Raw genomic sequence first — 20155 nt, 5'->3', positions numbered from 1 at the left:
TATTTTATTTGTGAAAGTCTTCATTGATTCAGTTTATGTGGATAGTATAAGTACTCGGGAGAATCTTGACTGTAGCAGGGTGAGCTACTTGACACCAACCACGAAGTTGGAGATGTATGACCAATTTGAAGGGGGAGGACCTGCTCTGATGACAATTCATAAGAATGTTCACTGATACTATTATCACTGTCCATAACAAAAAAATTTGCACTTTCCTTATCTTTAATATTAGGTTTGTTTTCATAGGGATTAGTTTGGAAAATAGCTTTATATTTAAATATATTTTCTGTTCTTAAAAAATCTGATCCAGTTTCACAGATATATTTTTCAATGTTGTTCATAAATTCATCATAGAGACTTCTGTTACTTTGCAATAGATATGTTACTGATGATGAGCTTGCAGAATCTGACAGAACTCCATTCCACAAATCTGTAACTTTCTCACTATCAGAACTACTAAAAAGAATAATGCTGTCTTGCGTTTTATGTTGCTCAATTCTTGAGGAATTGTTAGACCGGCTACTTAGTTTAGTATCTATATATACAGATTCTTTAAGAGGAGTTTTATTAGATACCTTTTTTTTCTCGGCTGTGGGAGGCAATATAACTTCGGCCCTATTTTTTTCTTGTCGCAATTTTGATCTTGTCATTGTTTCAGATCGTATAGCTTTTTTCATTAAAGTTAAACGACTGCTTGTCAAATAGCTTGTAATAGTCGGTTTTACCCCCTTGTAAGAAATGACTGCATCATTACTATGTATTTTAAAAGTTCTCTTTCTGATTTCATCAAGTCTCTTACGTGTCCGTCTTTTTTTACGTTTTCTAACATTTACAACAAATTTATCCATTTATATAAAATAAAAGATCGAAATAATACCACAGTATTTTGATATGCTGTACGGTTAATATTATTTAAATAACCCCGCCATTAGTTTTTGACGAAACGAAACGGATAAAACTATTTTATTTTCACAAATATTATTTTTAACACTGTTAAAAGTATGATCAATAATAAAAAAATAAATGCGAACTATCCCGAAAGCTAAAAAAAGTAGGAAATCAGATACCTATATATTCTTCCGTACAGAAAATGATTAAGAAAAAGTTATGCAGACATGCCAATGTACGTTTCTCACTTTTCACATCTTGCTAATCTATTCAGAAATAATTAATTTAATGTGGATCAGTAGTAAGACTTAGTTAAACTTTTTTATAAATTATATATTTTTGTCTGATAATATTATATATTTAAATCTTTTTCTAATAAAACTTGTGATATTTATTTTTTCTGTAAAAGTGACTTAAATATATTTATTATTAGAAAACCAAAATAATATCAGTAATAAATTCTTTTAATATTCTGTAATCATTAATAATATTGCCATAATATTTCTTTGTTTGCATTTCTGCTCGCTCTTTACATTTTAGTATTAACATCTAACAGCTGTCAATTTACGAGTGTACATACTACTAGTATAAAATCAGTGCCTATATACTTAATGTACTGTATTATATTAAATTTTTTATCATTATTATATATTGAAGATGTTTATATTTAAGAAGTAGCCTGGAATATTTTAAGGACATGTAAGTTTTGCTAAACTACTAGATAACAGGCGATGCTGTGAATACTCGAAGCGAATCACTCGTAGAATCAAGTAGGATTTTAGCTAATTAAACCACTACTCTACATTTCTCATTATTCTAAATGTTTAATTTATTATCTTAGGTCCGTAAATTTAATATTTTTGAATCAATTATATTGGAGTATAAAAATACATTATTATGCTCTTAGTTTTTTATTCTTGTATTTATATTAAGTTCCTTTACATAAAAATAAATTCATAATAAATTTGTCATTTCTATCAAAAATGTTTATTTCTTTACTTAATACAATAATCTTCAGATAAATTTGTTTAATAAGAGGAAGTATGGTAAATATAGTTATGTACACTGTTGTTAATCACAGTATATTGCTTGCAACAGAGTTCATGTACCATTAAAATTTTAACTTATACCAAATTTTTTCTTTCTCAGCAAATCCTCCTAACTTTCACACATAATTTGTAATAATTTTACATTATTTAAGGATCACAATATTTAAGGAAAGTAGTGTAGTAAGTGGTAGTAAGGCAATCTAATACTAATTATATTGCATTTACTATGTTCCTCAAAAATGTATTGCTTTGTATATATAAGGAATTAGAATAGAGTAAATATTATTTGTGGAATTTTAGTGTACAAAAACAATATGATACTAGTTAATATCAATGTTGTGAACAGTAAGCGGCATGTTCAGTCCGAGGACGGGCAGTCTCGGTGTGAGACGGTGAGAAGCGGCGCGGGGCCATGGCGGAGCCCGAGCCTGCGCCCGCCGGCCTCGCCGACGCCGTGCTACTGGCGCCACTAACCGAGGATTCTTTCCTGCACAACTTACATGTTCGATATAAAAGAGATATCATATATGTGAGTCGCTGCCTCTCTTAACATTCTGTTCTATTATCCTATGGAAGCTTAAACATTTTATGATTTGAATATAAGACTTTTATTGAAAGAAATAACAAGCAAAGCTTGAATAGTTGTTTCATGAGTCAGCTGACAAGTCGGAGGATTCCCACAAATTATATTCATAACCTTCCAGACGTATGTGGGCAACGCCCTGGTGTCGGTGAACCCTTGCCGTCCACTGCCGCTGTATTCGGCCGAGCTTGTTCGGACCTACCTGGCCCGGCCTCCCTACCTGCTACCACCACATCTGTTAGTGACATACACACACACATACACACATAAATAGCTTTGGTATTAAATGTCACCCATTACAGCACATGCCTCCATCCCTCTGTTGCAGATACGCGATAACGGCTACGGCTTACCGCTGGGTCCGAGACAGGAACGAAAATCAGTGCATCGTTATAACGGGTAGGAATAAGCACATCGGCGGGGGTTCGGGGGGAGCGGTCTGAACACGGGCAGTAACTAGTCTCGCTTGCAGGAGAGAGCGGGTCGGGCAAGACGGAGGCGGCGCGCGTGTGTCTGCAGTGTGCCGTTGTGGCGGGCGGCGGTGGCGGGGGAGGAGCGCTGGCGGCCGCGGGGACTCTGCTCGAGGCCTTCGGGAACGCGGCCACCGCTCGCAACCACAATGCCAGCCGCTTCGTACGTTTCCTCTATGACCATAGTATACGTGAATCGATCACAGTGATAATTGTAACCGGTTACATGTTCCAGGGCAAATTGTTAGACATAGAGTTCGACTTCAAGGGCGAGCCGGTCGGAGGACACATAACACACTGTGAGTATAGACCGTGCAGGGCGTAGGCGATAGGGTGCCGGTGTTTGTATTCATGTCTCATGTGTTATCATTGTCTTTTCATGCAGACCTTCTGGAAAAGGTGAGTACCTCCCAAAAATACTAGTGTTATAGTGCTTCAACGATCGAGTAATGAGGAAAAGATCTTCGATGACGGCTGCTGCTACGTATTATGTTTCAGGAGCGTGTGTGTTGCGCGGCGGAGGGCGAGCGGAACTTCCACGTCCTGTACCAGCTGCTGGCCGGCGCCGACGCTCACCTGCTCAGTGAGTGACGTGCGCACACATAACAACGACCCGTACCGTCTCGGGCCTCGGCCTACTGACGCTGCATTTCGTTCTCAGAGCGTTTGAAGCTGCAGCGGTCGTGGGAGCAATACCGTGTGCTGAGGGGCGGCACGTGCTGTGTCGAAGTGGGAGGATGCGGCGCGCCGGGAGGCAGTGGCGCGGTGGCGGCGGGCTCTGCGGGCTGCGGGGTGGGGGGTGTCGGTGGCGTCGCCTGTTCCGGGGCTGGGGGAGCGGGCGCGTCCCCTCGGCGGGCCGTACTGCCGCCGCCGGGGCCGCGAACGCCTCATGCAGACAGGGACCACTTCGCCTTCACCAAGGTAAACGACAGGCGTCGCAGTCGGGCGTTCGAGATTCATTACATTAATTTTTAGGGTGATGTCATCCGGTGGCAGCTCCGAGAACCGCTCGGTGTCCTGAACACGTGACGCGTGAAGCCATAACAAGAACAGCTGTCTCTTGTCTCCCGAACGGGTCTAAAAAAAACACTTGGACCAGATACTGTCGATTAACACAAGAGTTTTTGAAAATGATTCCGAAAAACAGTCATTATCACTATAAAAGAAACAATACTACATAGGGGTGTGTAGCGGTGACGTCACTACCCTGCGAGATGACGGTAGAAGACGATTGGTTCGTGGATAACTACTGAGTACTGACCATACATTAAACCGGTTACGTAGTGAGTTCTAGGTCTAAGCGACTTATACACCTTGTGCCGACAGGACGTCATCGTGTGAGATATCCGAGTGACCGAGAGTCGCTCTACAGAAGCTTTATATAGACCTTTATAAAATAGCAGCTTCAAAACCTTTTCGGTTTCGTGTATAGGCGGCGATGGGCGCTCTTGGCTTCAGCGCGGGTCAGTGCGGCGCGGTGCTGCGAGTGTTGGCCTTCCTCCTCAAGCTGGGGAACGTGCAGTTCGAGCCCCAGCACAACATCGACGGCTCCATCGGCACTCGCCTCCAGCACGAGTACGGTGCGTACGCCGCGCGTCCTCAGAGAGCCTCCGCGATTCATTCCTCATTCATCTTCCTCATAACGACCCCTCTCTCTGTCCTCTTACTCGCAGAACTCCGCGAGGCGTGTGCGCTGGTCGGGGTGGACGCGGACGAGTTGGAGCTGGCCCTGGGCGCCGCGCCGCCCTCGGTGCCTCGCGATGACCCTCACGGTATCGTGACCCTCGGACGTCCGCTCTCGGTGCGTGTCTCCTCTACCGTCCAGCTGACCATCGTTCCTTTCGGTCCCGCAGACGACGCGTGCTCGGCGGAAGAGGAGTGCGGCTCGGAAGCGGGGTCCGAAACGGAAGGCGCCGGTGCCGAGTGGGCCCGGGCGCTTCGTGACCGCCTGCTGTGCGCTCTCTACTCTCGGCTCTTCAACTGGCTCGTGAGCGCCGTCAACGAAGCGCTGAAGCCGGCGTCGGTGGGAGCGCGCCGCTCGCTGGGCATCTTGGACGTGTACGGACTGGAGGCGCTCGCTCACAACGGACTCGAGCGCCTCCTCATCAACTACGCCGCCGAGCGCGTGCAGGCGGCCGTGACGGCGGCTACGCTGCGCCGCGAACAGGAAGAGTACGCGCGCGAGGGACTGGCCTGGGCGCCGCTGGTGTACGCCGACCACGAGATGTACGCGGACCTCTTGGACGCGGTGAGTCCGCCTCAAGCGACCGACGCGGGGCTTGCTCCGACGATAGCTGTGTACGTGTGTGTGTACAACTCATGTGACCGTTTGGCCTCAGGGTCCCGAGAGCGTGCTGGGAATCTTGCGTGACTGCACGGCACGAGGAACCGGGGACGCCGTCTTCTTGCAGCGTTTGCAGCGACGCCGTAACCCTCGACTCGTCGTGCTGGCTCCCGATCGTTTTCAGTGAGATTCTTGTCGTACTTTACAAACGAAGCTCGACCGTGGCCACATGTAACATTCTGCCTGCAGGGTGGTTCACTTCGGTGGCGCGGTGATGTACAGCGCGCGGGGGATCGTGGCTAAGAATCGCGACGCAGTTTGCCGTCGGTGTGCCGGAGCCCTGGGCGCCGCACGGGAACCTCTGTTAGCGGCGCTTTTCGCCCCCGGCGCCTCCGCAGCGCCCCCCGCCGGGTACGACGCGGCCGAGACTGCTTCTCATCCCGTTGTGAAGTATGGTAATTATATATCTATACTCATATCTCCGGGTTCCAGCACGGGTTCTCCTCGGCGACCGTGTGCGTTGTCGTGTCGTCAGCGTGCGTTGGTGGGCGCGTTGGTTCGCCGCCTCCCGGCCGCCCCGCGCCTCGTCCGTTGCCTGCGTGCCGACGCCGCGCTGCGTCCGCATCGTTTCGACGCCGCTCTGCTGCGTCACCAGATCCGTACTCAGGGGTGAGTCCTGACCCTGGTCGTCTCTCGTCGGTCGTTATCGAATCCGACCGTCCTTCACCGAGCCGTTCGTCACAGGATCATGGACATGGCGATGTTGCGGCGCGCCGGCTGGTGCGAGTCGATGTGCGCGCGGGCATTGCTAGCCCGCTACGGATTACTCCGGGGCCGCGACGCCAAGGCGTCCGGTCCGGGGGCGGGCCCGGGGTCGGCCCCCTCGTCTCCGGGCGGCGCGGTGTCGTCGGGGCGGGAGGACGCCGTGCGCGCCGCCCGCGGCTTGCTGCGCTCGCTGCCCATACCCAGCGCGGAGTTCGCGTACGGCCGGACGAAAGTCTTCATCCGCAGTCCGAGAACCGTAACCTTCGTTCCACCCGGGCGGTGCGCCGTAGTGTGACGGTGTTAGTAAGAGGGGCGGGTGTGGTGTGCAGGTGTGGGAGTTGGAGGCGCTGCGAGCGGCGCGTGTGTCGTCGCTGGTGTGCGTGGCGCAGCGCGCGTGGCGGCGTCACCGCGCGAGGACTCGTGCGCGGGCCGCAGCCATCATAGCGAGAGCCTGGACGCGCCACCGAACCCGAGAGGTATCCCAGGGATCTCGTAAATATGTACACACATAACAACTTGGATGGCCCTCGATGGTGTGTGTCTGTCCGTGAGTGCATGCGTTTTTGACATCGTTCCTCTAAAACGGGTTAAATGTTCTCGATGCAGGTTCCAGCAGTTGCAGGCCAGTGTCTCTGCCTTATTGTATTCATCGGTGTAGTATTCATTCAAATAGAACTAATATTGTCGGATCGTCACGCGTCGTGATCCGAAAATATTAGTTTTATTTCTCTGCGATGGCTTTTTAGAGTTAAGTCCCTGAGAAAGTGTGAGCTCTTTTTAAATTGGTCAAGGTATTTTCGGGCCAAGAATTGCTCGATGAAGTGTCCCTAGCGTGCCAGTGTGATCGTATTTCAGACAACATATACTTTTTATGTGAATACTAAGTTGTGTGTGTTGTGTAAATAAGTCTTTGGGCCGAAGCGAGCCAGCCGGTACTGGGCCCGTAAATTGAACGACCTTCTGCTTAAAATTGGACTGAAAAGTGAGAAAATCCATCCCTGCACTTGTTACGCCTGACTGTAGCGTGTGAGGGACGGAAAGTCCGTAAAAACATTGTTGTTGTTGAAGCCACGCGGGCTCGGCGGCGGCAGGAAGGCTTCGTGTATTCACGGAACCAAACGGGCTGGTTGATATTATTTTTGTACTTGTGACTTTGCCACTTAAGCGTTTAGTTCTTTATCCCTTTAAATAAAAAGCGTGGGGTGCATTTACAGTGCTTTTTATGATGTTATCAAAGTAAAGATCATTCTACTCATCTGTCAGTTAAATGTTTATAACTATTGACACTATGCACCCCACGCTTTTTTACAATAATGTACATTTATTTTTTATTTACACTATTCTTAATCTAAATTTATTAAATTTTATTTTCTGTTTTTTAGTTGGATTTTTTATAAAAGCGTGTTTTTTTAGTTTTTTTTAACTATTATTTATTTTTCATTTTTTAGTTGGGTTTTCCATAAAAGCGTGATTTTTTTAGTTTTTTAAACTATTATTTTTAAGAACATGAACCGGGCCAGACATTAATGTGTAGTTATTAACTACGCATGCGTAGTTCGCACACTAGCTCTATCTCTCTTACTCGCATGCAAAGGATGCGGAAAGGAATTAATTAATCCTGGCGAATCAAATTGGGATAATCGGATTTTTTAATCGAATTATTGCATTGTCATCGGTCTTTGACAGGTGTGCAAAGTTTCAATTAAATCTGATCGGTCAAAGTATGGCAAAATCGAGCTCAAAGGAGTCGGTTACAAACATACAAACATACAGGTGAAGCTAATAAAAGCGAGTTAAAAATCACGGCATTTTTCAAAAGCTTACGTTGAAACTGTTTTACAAATTGTGATCGATGGTCACGTGTCTCCTCACTCCTGCCGCCGCCGCTTCACTAACAATGACGACAATCTCGTCTCATCACGACGTCTTGCCTGGCATGTACCCGGCATGTACCTAGCATGTACCCGGCATGTACCTAGCATGTACCCGGCATTTACCCGGCATGTACCCGGCATTTGCTAGATGTATTTAGAGACGATAAATAAATCTACATTTATTGTTCTCGATACTCGTGGATTATAACCCATATACTGTAAAGTATTGCTTTATGATCGTTTCGACTTTTCGCAGAAACGTCGCGCCGTCGAGGAGCGGCGAGTGTCCGTGGCGGTGAGTGTCTCGTCAGTGCGGGTCTCCCTCGTGGCCGGTCCGTCACGCTGACCGTGGTGGTTTGTTTCAGCGAGGCGTGGAGGGCGGCGGCGGAACGGCTCGAGCCGGGCTGCTCGTGTGGCGCTGGTGGTGCTCCCAAGCGCGGCGGGCGTACCTGAGTTCTTTGTGGTCGCGGCTGCCGGCCCGCCACCGCTCGCCCGCGTGCGCCGCGTGGCCGCCGTGTCCGCAGCCCCGGCTGTTGGCGCGCGCGGACGCCCTCCTGCGCCGCCTGCACCACCGCTGGCGCTGTCACCTCTACCGCCGCGCCTTCGACCAGACGGCGAGGAACCGCATGCGCGAGAAGGTCACCGCGAGCGTGCTGTTCAAGGATCGCAAGCTGAACTACGCCCGCAGCGTGGCGCATCCGTTCGTGGGTGACTACGTCCGCCTTCGCGCGTCGGCGGCATGGCGGCGCGGGCCGGGGGCGGGTGCGGCGGACCGCTACGTGGTGTTCGCGGACGTGGTGGGCAAGGTTGCGCGCTCCAGCGGGCGTGTATCCCGCTGCCTGGCCGTGGTGTCCACGGGCGCGCTGCTGCTGCTGGAGGCGCGCTCGTTGCGTCTCAAGCGCCGCGTGCCCGCTCACTGCGTGTACCGCCTGTCTCTGTCGCCGTTCGCGGACGATCTCCTGGCCGTTCACGTGCGCGCGGTACTTATGAGACTCTACACACGAGCTTTCTATTTCAAAAGTCACTAAAATTGTCGGCTTCTTAGGACCCATCTATCGAATGTAATTCCTCGCTAGAAAACCGTCCACAGTGAGGGGAATATTGTCTATTGACTTTATTCTACTTCGCTTCTGACAATTGTTGGTGCAGCCAGCGAAACGTTTAACACTATACATCCATAACGCCAGGCGACACGGAGATCCGTTTCTGATCGTGTCGACCTTCCACAGTGCGGAGGGCTGGAGAGTTCGGTCGAGGAGTTGTCTCAGTGTTCGGTGCGTGAGGCGGCGGACGCTCCCGGCTGCCTGTTCGGGGGCGAGGGCTCGTGGCGGCGGCGCGGGGACGTGCTGGTCCGCACCTGCCACGTGCTCGAGCTCGCCACCAAGCTCTTCCTCGTGGTGCAGAACGCGGTCGGCTCGCCGCCACACGTCAATATCGCCACAGAGTGAGTCCTTAGACCCTAGCACATCCCCTCCCCCTGCCGACCGCTGACCATTCTTCTCTTTCAGGTTTGAGGCCAACTTCGGCCAGCAAATGGTGACGGTGGCTTTCCACGCCCTGAGCGGCGGAGAGTCGGGTGCGCGCGTGTTGCGCCGCGGCAGTCGTATGGACGTGCTGCTGTAGACTCGCGGACGCGCCTTCCTCTGGTTCGGACGCGATGTAGTAGTCTCCGCTCGTCTCTCGCCGATGTGTTTTCGTTTCTTTTCGTGTCGTGTCGAGGGGCCGCGGCGGTGACGAGGACCTGAGGTTCCGGGACGATAGTCAGTTCTACCGGCCGAGTCCGCGCGTCGGACCGTCTTTGTAGCGGGCACGATGAGCTCTATCTCTTGTCGCCACCGCCGAGGTCGCCGTCCTCGTCTTCCTTCTTCTACTTAGTCTCCTCGTCGCCTTCCCTTGCACATTTGTAGGCGACCTCTCCATAGAAAAGAAATAGATTTCGTCTTATCGTAGATATCTCTAATAAGTTCTTTTGTGTATTCCCCGAAAAGTTATAAATCCTGTCCAATGTTTCTTATGAAAGTGAACAGACCAAAAATGAAATAGGTGCTAGTGTCGAGTCTTGAAGACGCGTCCGAGAAAGCTCTCGGCTCCGGAGACATCTGGCGAGGAACGTGAGCCGCAGCCGCGACGGCCGCGGGGACTGTGGTCATCATGTTCCATACATATCTGCAAGGTGTCGTGACGAGCCGCGCCCGGCGGGAGAGACTCATCAGTGCCTTACGTGTTACAAATCCACTTCCATGTTCCTCGCTGATGTTTGGACGGACGCGCAGACTCTTAAAATAACTGAATGACCGACACTTAAAATAACTGAATATTTATTAAAGAATTAAGGCCTAAAGGATTCGAATATGTACCCGGGGTCCCGCCGGGCCGCTCAGGGTACCTCGTCCCTCGGAGCTGACGGCTCCCCTCCTCCTTCCCAGCTCAGTGTCTTCGACTTTCCCGTCTAATTTGTCCGGCGGCTTCGCCTGCGAGTTTTCAGTCCGTACTTCGTGACAACGTCGGTGCCAAAGAGATCTGTCTTAACAATCGCCAACTTTGCCCCCGTTCATAGCTGCGTTATGTTTTACAGTCCACGTGTTCGGCGAACACTCAGCGCCACCGTCTGACCGGAGACCTCTGGTCTCCATTACTATCGTTCGATGCTTTCCGTTTGCTCAAAACGTTCGGACCCCGATAGAAAAGAATCCGTTGCGTGCTCGGAGTGAGCCCGAGCTTATGTGTTCATGTAGCTAGCATTAATTAATACGATGATAACGCTCAAAGACACAAAAATATGCATTTAGACCGAGTGAGGATTGTGAATATGTATCTGATGAAGTCCGGCGCGGCGTCGTTGAGTGTGTTGTGCAAGAGAGAGAGAGAGAGAATGAAGTAGATAGTGCGAGACGTCACGTGCGAGCGAGACGGCGTCCCATATGACGTCACGCACTGACTCTGGATCTCTGTTAAGGCGATTTATGTAATATGCATGTTACGTTTTCAACGATTACTTATTATAAAATGTTTTATCGTTTCTAATAAAAAATATAAAGTTTTTACATGTACCGACTTTTAGTTCACCCTTTCGCCTTACAAAGGACTTATTTTTTTTATTTAAAAACAACATTGTACTCGAGTATCTGTGTTCAATTTCAAAAATACTTTTTGGTGAAAACTTCTTCGATATAATTTTTGTTATATTAAATGGATTGAAAGTTTAACAGTAAACAAACACCGGGCGCGCTGACACGCACCAAGAGACAAACTTAGATAAATCAAAATCATAATTACTTGTTTCATCATACGACAATACTTTAAGTTTCTTGTTTCCAACACAATTATTGTTCCGCCAAAACCTAATTTAATTAAAATTTTAACTATCTAAAGAAATGAAGTACATTATTTTTTTTGGTCTGTTTTCCAAGTCATTTATCGTCTTAAATATGGTACACTATTCGTTGGTTTTCATTTTTATTCGGACATTCCCATGATTTAATATTTTATTGAGTCCTAAAAAACACCACAAACAGAAAAATTACGAATGTGTTCTACCAAAATGTCCAACCTCTCTTGTATTCTACTGAGTACTGGCCACTACATATGTACCTACTACCGATGGTTCATCTTTGGATGATGCGAGTGATCACCTTGCAAACGGACTCTCAGTTTATGTATAGTTGCTTGTGACTAAGGATTTTGAAATAATGTAAAATTAAATGTAATTTTCATCGTAAGAATGATGTTGAAATTTTTACAGTATACATAGGCATACGTTTCGAAAAATATTAAAAAAACAACGCGACAATTAAAGAGATGACAATCGGCATTTAATTCTTAATTAACAAACACGATAATTCAATAAAGTTGAGTAAACGAAACAATAATCACTTGTACACACAAAGACGACGAAATACTTTAAAGTCACTTATAGATTCACAGCCTATAACTACCATCTTAATCACTAACACTTATGCCCTCGATGACAGACAAACGAATCATGAGCAGGAGTCCAGTCCGCGCCCTGGTTTCCTGTCATATTTTGAGGTGTCCCTTACTGCATTTATTACTTATATCTACATATAATAAAATGCTTCGAAAATCGGCTAAATTTTAATAAGTAAAGCATTTCGAGGTGAATGTTGCTCTGAAGTGTTCAGCGTATAAGACGACCATAGAAAAACCTTTACAAATTAAGAGAAGTAAAGACCACGAAAATACCTTTCACAAAATTAGTGACTGACATTATTAGTAAAAAGATTTTTCATGAGCTGAATGCCCATTGACCCTGTATTTTGACGCTTTGTTAACTTCTTTGTTTACTAATTTTATCGAAGGAAATAAATTAGCAAGTTTTTCAGGCAGTCCAATGGTGCCAACAATTTGACAGAACCGGACATTCGGGGGTCACGTAGTGGATTGATAGTCTAGTAGCCCATTGATGTTGGAATGAATTTAATAACTAAACAAAAATACAAATATTTATACCAAAAATAGCGACAAAATGTTTACATTAAAGAATGTTCCGATTAGTTTCAGTGGAGGTATCTTGCACAGAACATCAGTAACAGCATTCCTGTTTGAAAGGACAAACCGTCACGTTTATGTCTTCTTTAACAACGCTTCTTTATGTCTCCGGCGACAACGAAAACTGGTCTCCCCTTCCTCACGACCCTTACGAGAGAGCGTGGGACGCTGCCGTTGGCTATCCTTTCTTCTTCCACAACGTTTTCAGTTCGTAGTTCCAACCTCACTTTCAGCAGGCGCCCTCGCCCTCAGGCCTTTTCATAACGGGCTAGTCCTAGCACCGGCCTACTTCCCTGGTGACTCTGTCAAAGCCGCACGGCTAACAGCAGTGCACATTACAAAAAAAAAGAAGTTCTCTGTTTCAACGAACCAAGCTCCTAATAACTAACGCCGGCGTGTGCTGCTACAGGATCTAAGCCAGAATATTACCACTCAATACAGTAGGTTAACATTTTTCAGTCAATCAGTCATCCTCATGTCAGTGAAAATAAAACTCACATTATGTTTCCACATCAAATTTATAACAAACAATCTACTTACATAAATAAAAAAAAATTTTAAAAAAGTGTAACATCCCACTCCCCGTACAGTGGGAGTCGTCGCTGCCAAGTTTAGTGGGCCCGAGAGCTACGGCCATACACCGATTGTAATGCAAACAACTGGATAATATTTTTAATAACAAATACACTTTATTAGGCGACGTCGTGACAAGTGCCACAGTGTATATAGTATAGGCCATTAGTAATAAATACGATTTTCATATACATAGTTTACAAGTTATTATTTCATAAACATAGCGATTTCAGTAAATTCGTGTTTAAAACTAGTATCGAGATATTATATTTTATTAATTTTATTTAGACAGAGCCACGAAGAGGATGCAAACACTAAACGCTTCTGTTAAAAAATCGAAACGAGATCGATACGAAGACAACGATCACATCACAAAAGATTTTTATTAAAAACGACATCAAACAAAACGATCACTGATCAGTCGCGTCGCGTCTCCCGCAACTAGCTACCTTCATTCTACCAAGTTTCATATTGACTATTTGATAAAATGTATTAGTAATATTTGTTCTGTAAATCAAAGAACGTTGGACCTGCGAGTATGATATGTCAGTAACAGAAGAATAGGTTTCAAGTCTTTGCAGTCTTCTTCTTGATCCATGACCTGCTCGTGCGAGCGAGTAGCGTTCTGTCACACTACAAGGGAACGATAACATTCAGTCTTCTCGTTGCGCTCAGCTCGGTTCACACACCGCACCCGATACGTTCAACTGTAAGTGTCTGTAAGTGTCGTGCTAAGGTGTTCCTACAATGGTAAGCGTGCTTCACGACACACATCTATATATATATATATATATATATATTAGTATACATCGAGTTATAAATTGAAATGAACGTTTAAGTTCAGTAGACTTGTTCCGAGTCGGCATTGAGTCGGCATCGTCCCCCTCCACGCCGGAAAGTAACAGCTTTTATTCATGAAAGTTGACGCGATGCAGTTTTTACGAATTTTGCTAAGTCGTGGAATGAGAGGCGGAGGACGGCCGGCGGAGAGACAAGCTGTGAGCCGCCAATGAGTCCGCGGAACACACGCGGCTCATGCGGACGGGACTGGTCGGAGCTCACTCACGAACACGATAGACTTAGGACACCCTTACTATCAAGTAAATGTAAAGGGAGGCTTTAAGCGTTTAAAGATGATCTAGAAAAAAGTAAAAAACTACTAATCACACCATGTAGTCTGGATGTAATCCAAACATTATAGTTTTGAGCTCTCAGCTCTCAGCTCTCAGCTGACGCCTGACAGTTCTATGAACTCTATACTAGTATAAACGTATTCAGTAAACGAGCGTCCGTCTCCGAAGACAGGCTGACGACGGGCGACTGATACATGCGGCCTGGTCCGCGAGACGCTACACAGAGGACGCGCAGAGGACAGGCGGGGCGCAGAGGACTTCACACGACGCGGCGTACGAACAATATTATAACGTCTCTCACAGAGTCCCTCGCTCAGTTCACAACAAACCAAGGATACATACAAACTTCACATTCATTAAATATACAACACGGAACTACTGCTGTGGGGCGGTGACGTCACGCTCCTTGGAGGTGGGGGGTGAGCTCGCGGACGCCTTCACTTGATGGAGCACGCGAAGTGTGCTCGGAGACGCTGCAGCGACGACATGGACGACGTCTGTTCCTGGACGCCCTGGACAACACACGGCATACAGTCGGCCGGCGAGGGGAGAGGGAAAGTCGGGGGGGGAGAGTATAACGAACCTGCAGAGGCGAGTTGTCGTTCCGGAGGTCCGCGTCGGCTGCGGCCGCATCGTCTGCACCTGCGGGCGACACGATGAGTACTGACACACATCCGACTATCAACAACGGTGTCTATGTGTGTGTGTGTGTGTGTGCGTGTGCGTGTGCGTGTGCGTGTGCGTGTGCGTGTCCGTGTCCGTGTGCGTGCGCGTGTGTGTGTGGAGCCCTCACTGACCGTGTCGCGGTGTGGGGTTGCCGTTGTCGTCGCGCTCCGAGTGCGAGCCGCCGCTGTCGCAGTGCCAGGAGGAGCCTGCGGACGGTCAACAGGGTGACGCTCGGTTGTTGTATGAGAACAATCAAACGTTACCGTTATAAAGAATGTCATCAGAAAGGAAACAATTTTTCAAAAATGGAAAATAAATAAGAGCAAGCGAGAGACAGAAATGACGTATTTAAAATATTAAAAGTTCTTTTAAAGGAAAAGTTTGTCGCAATGACTAGGGTGTATGTGTATGTGTCGAGGGAGAGTTGAAGGCGAGTGGCGTGATAGTCACTATCCGAGGGGTCTGTGGTGTCGGTGCGGCGCGGCGAGGCGGGCTCGGACGAGTCCAGCTCGAGCGAGGAGCAGGCGCCCGAACCCGAGCCCAGACCCTCGGACGCCGACAACTCGGCTGAACATTCCGTCTCCACGCTCTGGAACATAAACTTCATCATCCTCATCATATTTTTCTCCTCGCGAGGGAAGTCTCGTCCCGGTCGTACCTGTTTCAATAGCTCGTCTGACAGGCGGCCGTGCTTGGGAGTGTTCTCTTCGCTGGAACTGGTCTCGTCTGCAATGACATATTTCGGTGTTAGCGGCGGTTCGTCGCGAGTCAGTGAATAATCTACCAAGTGTGTACCCTTAAAAGTGCGCGTCGGAGGAGGGGGAGACTGTATCCGAAGCTTGTGTCTCAGCAGCGGGTAGAAGCCCCGCGCCGTAGCGTTGTGGGGTTCGTACTGCAAGATGAGCCGACAGTACTCGAGCGCCTCCGCGTACTGCCGCCGCATGATCGCCGAGAGGAACTGCCCACATGCACATCCACCTATTAAATCCACACTCTCTCACCTTCCCGACTCGTATGAAGCGCAGCTTTCTCGCATATCTCTTAAAACTTATCGGGTGCGACTTTAAACGGACTCGTGTGTCGAGTGTCTCTCTACTCTAGTAATCATAATTCGTCAAACCTCAGATAGGAACTCGCTGGGCGCCGAGGAGGGGTCGTTCCCGTCCGAGCACTCCGGGCTGGTGGAGTGTCTGGGGGCGGACATGGCGGAGCGCGCGTCGCCCGCCGCCGGCAGCGTCACCACGAGGCGGCGGCCGGCCGACGGGGTGGCGGGGGCGGGCGGCGGAGGTGGAGGCGGCACCGGCGACCGAGCTCGCAACACGCGCAGCGCCACACGCGACGCGCTCTCCAACACGCGTCCTGTCGGGGGAGACCAGGCGGCTCGGGGACGAGGAGAGGGCGGCGGGGGAGGCCGGACCCGGGGCGGCGCCGGCCGGTACAACCGCGAGTTCGGTACCGGACGACAGAACTTGCGCTTCCTTCTCCTGGGACGACTCGCTTCACTGCGACCGCTCCGTCTCTTCGGTTCGTCCTTCGCCTTGGGTCCGGGGTAACTGCCGGTGAGTCGTTTGTTTATTATTCGAGTAGCACGCACGGACGCACCGTGATGTCTGAAAACTCTTAAGAGATATGACTCAATACGAACAGCCGAGGGTTGGGCGTGTACAGACGGGGTGCGCGCGGCAACGACACCGGCGTGCGACGGACCCGGCGCGGCGCTCCGAGGTCTATCACGTCTCCGGCTTCTGATCCACTCTCGTATTTACTGTTAAGATACATATGTCTAGGTCAGTGTCTCTAGTATATATTCATCGACATATTTTTGTATGGATAAAATATTAAAATAGTTGCTCCGGTTGAGACATCGCTCTGTGTTAAAAAGATTTTTCTTTTAATTTCTAATTAGACAAATATAAGAAAATACTTTTTACCAGCCGGCTAGCACAATACACATTTGTTGACTACAACTCGTGAACTGAGACCTAGTCCTGGACATTAAGTGTGGGCCGCTCACGTCGGGACGAACGCCGGGACGAGCTAAGTGTAGTCTTCGACCGTCAGAGCAAACTCAGTTCAATTCTTTTGTTTTGGGCTTCCTCCACATTATCTTTACTTATTCCATTCGAGCCCAAGGTACCCTTAGTCTATTTAAATATCCCTACTAATATCGTTATTGCCAAAGCTCCTATTTATAAGTCTTTGTAATGTATCTAAAACCTCGCCGCTTGTTTTCCCCCATGATCAAGTTCCTTCGCTTAATTTAACAACTAAGACCTCAGCAACAATTCGGTCAAAACCTAACCAAAATCTGTCAATATAAATGTATATGATTATCTTACGCCGAGTCACTGTTGGGGATGTGGAGGGAACTTATGGCGAAGGATTTACCAACAGACAACTCTCGTTTGGGTACTACCGAGGGCCTCACACGCTGGCTGGCTGGCCTGAGACAATACACGAATATTAACTATACGCCAGGCGAACACAATCTTAGCTTAAGTATAACAATAACGGAATAATATATTCTAAAGCTCATATCTACTATATATTCTGTTGTAGCTTGTATCGTACTATATACTTCTGAAATACAACGTAACCAAGCAACAGCTGTCTTTCTTACATATTTATTATCATTCGACCGTCACAAACATCAAGAGCAGACAAAGGAAGGTAAGTATGAGGGAGCACTGTCCTGTTCGAGGAATGAGCAATAAAATAAAATCTGTTTAATATATTCCCTTGCAAGACAAATTTTTTCGATCTTTCAATTAATTTATTTATAATCTTATAATTTTTTTTTGATCTTTTTATTCGTTACCCGTCCAAACCGCATCCTTGACTTCATCATCTTTGGTAAATTTCTCACCCCTTCTTTCACTTTCGTCACTTGTATCACTTTTTACCTTTATTTCATTTCTGAAAATAAGCAGTCAACACTGTGAGCCAGGACTGAACTGTAGGGCGGGTAAATCTAAACACCGTAGCCCATACGCATGCAGTCAAGCCAACGCCTCTTGTCAGGATTCCTCGTCTTTTCTCTTTAATAGTTTCTTTTAATAGGTTTAATATTTAAAGTTTCGTGTACATTATTTGCAGTGTCGTTTTTGCGGCGGCGTGAGTAGTCTCGCCACTCATCTCGCATTGACTTTAGTCAGGCTAAGGCGATTATAGATATCGGCGCAATTATTTTTATTGGAATAACTAATAATTGAGGGTAGTTGAAATTATCAGGTGTCCCCCGCATAACCACCTGCGGAGCCACCTGTGCAAGTGTAGTCACAACAATGTCGGTATAAATAGAGGCGAGAGTACAGATTAGAGAGAGTCTTACTCGAGCCTTTGCAGGGATCGGACCTCTTCGAAGCAAGGGGGTTCGTCAAACCGTCTCCGAGGTTACCGTCATGGGTCTGAGATTCTGACGACATTCAAGAATAAAGTCATTGGTGACGTCAGTTATGCTAACGTCACTCTTTTCAAAAATGACAAAGTGCTTCCTACTCCGACAAACATATACGATTTTAAAAATCTTTGTATCGGTTCAGCCAACTGAGATAGTTTCTTTTTAATCGAGCATTGTGGAGTACAATTTTCTCAACTTTTGTAGAAGTTCTGACATGGTCATCTCAACACTTCTGCCCGGGTTTGGGTCGTTTTCAAGTGATTCCCTTCCTTGTTTGAATAAGTTGTGCCACTTGTACATACCGGACGAGAGACGAGAGTAGACGTAAACTCAAAACATCTCATTCAGTATGGTTTTTTATAAGGCCTCGAAATTCGATATTTTGCCATATTTCACTTTTTATTTCCCATTATGTCGCTCAGTTGACGATAGCTCAAAGAATAATCGACTTCTAACAATTAGTTCTCTCAGTTACTATGAGTCACTGAACAGAGTACGATCATAAAGAACTCAATCCGCCGTCCAGGCCTCTCGTTCTGCGAGCATAATACCGTTTCCTGTTCTCATTCATCATTTATATATTATCCTGTATCGTATAATGTTATGTACATTATAAAATCAAATTAGGAACAATATATAGTGATATTATATTCATATTTATTTATTTTTATTTCGCTGGACGTAAATCTTAATGTTTTTGTTCTTCACGTCAATCAATTGAGTCCGAGCTTCCACACATTCTGGTCTAAGTAGAAAGTGCGTCACCTGCGACGATGTGTTTATATGTACATGTGTTGTCATATTTTTAAATCTCTAAAATGGAAACTATCTATTATAATGTTAAAAATATTTAAATCTATAATACTGGTTGATTTTTTTTTATTCTAGTGTTATAGTTTTCAATATTATTTCTACTCTACATTAAGAATTCATTTCCATTCGGGACTGATAAATACAAAGCGGCTACTGTTTTATTGTTTTTCTCTACGTCATATACGGACATTTTTAACCACCCTCTTTGAATCGATGCTCATCTGATCGCCACGTAAACTAAACCGTACACTATCAGTAAACACAACACAACACAACACAAGCACACTGACGATCGATGGCTAGAGCAACAGTTTGTGGTGTCGACCTCGACGTGCTATTTCTAATGAACCTTAAAAACTTGTGCCGATTGATCACTTTACTGATAACAACGCGTTAATTCTATACACCCCAGTCTACTTACTTTTTGTACGGATTTTTGTAAATTTTAAAACGTGAAGACTATCTAGATGGTTAGCATCGAAACCTCGCCCGGTAGTCTCGTTTTTCTAGCCTCTAGCGGACGAAAACTTACCACTCAAAGCTACGCGCATGCTCGTCGTACATTTGATTCATTGGTTGTTTGGATTTAATTACTATAAAAACATTTATTACGAAACTGTTCGTAAGAATCTTATAGGGACATTAACAAAACTACTGTCTACCTACGTTTATACATAATATGTAGAAAGTAGTTATGTCTCATAACATAAACAAAATACATACAATAAACCAAAAGAGTAGAATACAATTGCGTTGCCTTATAAACTTATAAATGACTTACAACTTTGATACAGTACTAATCCCAACCACCATCGTGGATAATTCAACACCTGAATTTAGAAAAAAAACATTGATTAATCTATTTTTGTATTTTTAACGTAATACTAGTGTTACCGTGGTAACAGTAACACTATTCGTATTTCGAACATAGGTACATTAGATAAAAACAAAAAAATCAAGGCATATTGAATAAATGAAAATTCTTATAGCGGTCGGAAGAAATATTTTAGACTAATAATCAAATACAAAAATATATTTTATTGCATCCCAATAATGCCTGAGAAATCATATTGAGTCATAGTGGCTAGAGATATTACTGAAATAAAAATATTATTAAACTTAGCTTAGCATTATGTCGAATTCAATTA

General features: G+C 46.3%; 2 protein-coding genes across 4 annotated transcripts; one reads left to right on the top strand and one right to left on the bottom strand.

The window, feature by feature from the left end:
- The first annotated feature begins 721 nt into the window (after positions 1-721).
- Positions 722-10959, top strand: LOC116769055 (unconventional myosin-Ia). The gene is made up of 21 exons (XM_032660032.2): positions 722-1587; positions 2284-2466; positions 2642-2757; positions 2849-2919; positions 2993-3153; positions 3226-3289; positions 3376-3389; positions 3489-3573; positions 3652-3911; positions 4423-4570; positions 4664-4762; positions 4844-5238; positions 5330-5457; positions 5524-5685; positions 5767-5943; positions 6019-6295; positions 6369-6515; positions 8170-8208; positions 8279-8893; positions 9143-9357; positions 9422-10959. Exons 2-21 carry the CDS (start codon positions 2350-2352, stop codon positions 9534-9536), a joined length of 3405 nt encoding a protein of 1134 aa, XP_032515923.2. The 5' UTR covers positions 722-1587; positions 2284-2349; the 3' UTR covers positions 9537-10959.
- Positions 10960-12921: 1962 nt separating this feature from the next.
- On the bottom strand, positions 12922-19917 carry LOC116769057 (serine/arginine repetitive matrix protein 1). 3 transcript variants are annotated; one of them, XM_061529385.1, is made up of 10 exons: positions 19789-19917; positions 17134-17238; positions 16440-16559; positions 15915-16347; positions 15590-15752; positions 15453-15520; positions 15245-15395; positions 14926-15000; positions 14712-14770; positions 12922-14640 (listed from the first exon to the last, which is right to left on the bottom strand). In XM_061529385.1, the coding sequence occupies exons 1-10, from the start codon at positions 19818-19820 to the stop codon at positions 14566-14568; spliced, it is 1281 nt and encodes a 426-aa protein (XP_061385369.1). In that variant the 5' UTR covers positions 19821-19917; the 3' UTR covers positions 12922-14565. The 3 variants fall into 3 exon arrangements, with proteins under 3 accessions (XP_061385369.1, XP_061385370.1, XP_061385371.1); XM_061529386.1 differs by having other exon boundaries at positions 15245-15383; XM_061529387.1 differs by lacking the exon at positions 17134-17238.
- Between the last annotated feature and the right edge of the window lie 238 nt (positions 19918-20155).

This window comes from Danaus plexippus, chromosome 5, assembly GCF_018135715.1.
Source record: "Danaus plexippus chromosome 5, MEX_DaPlex, whole genome shotgun sequence".
Taxonomy (NCBI): Eukaryota; Metazoa; Arthropoda; class Insecta; order Lepidoptera; family Nymphalidae; genus Danaus; species Danaus plexippus.
This window is presented reverse-complemented; position numbering and strand designations above follow the sequence as displayed.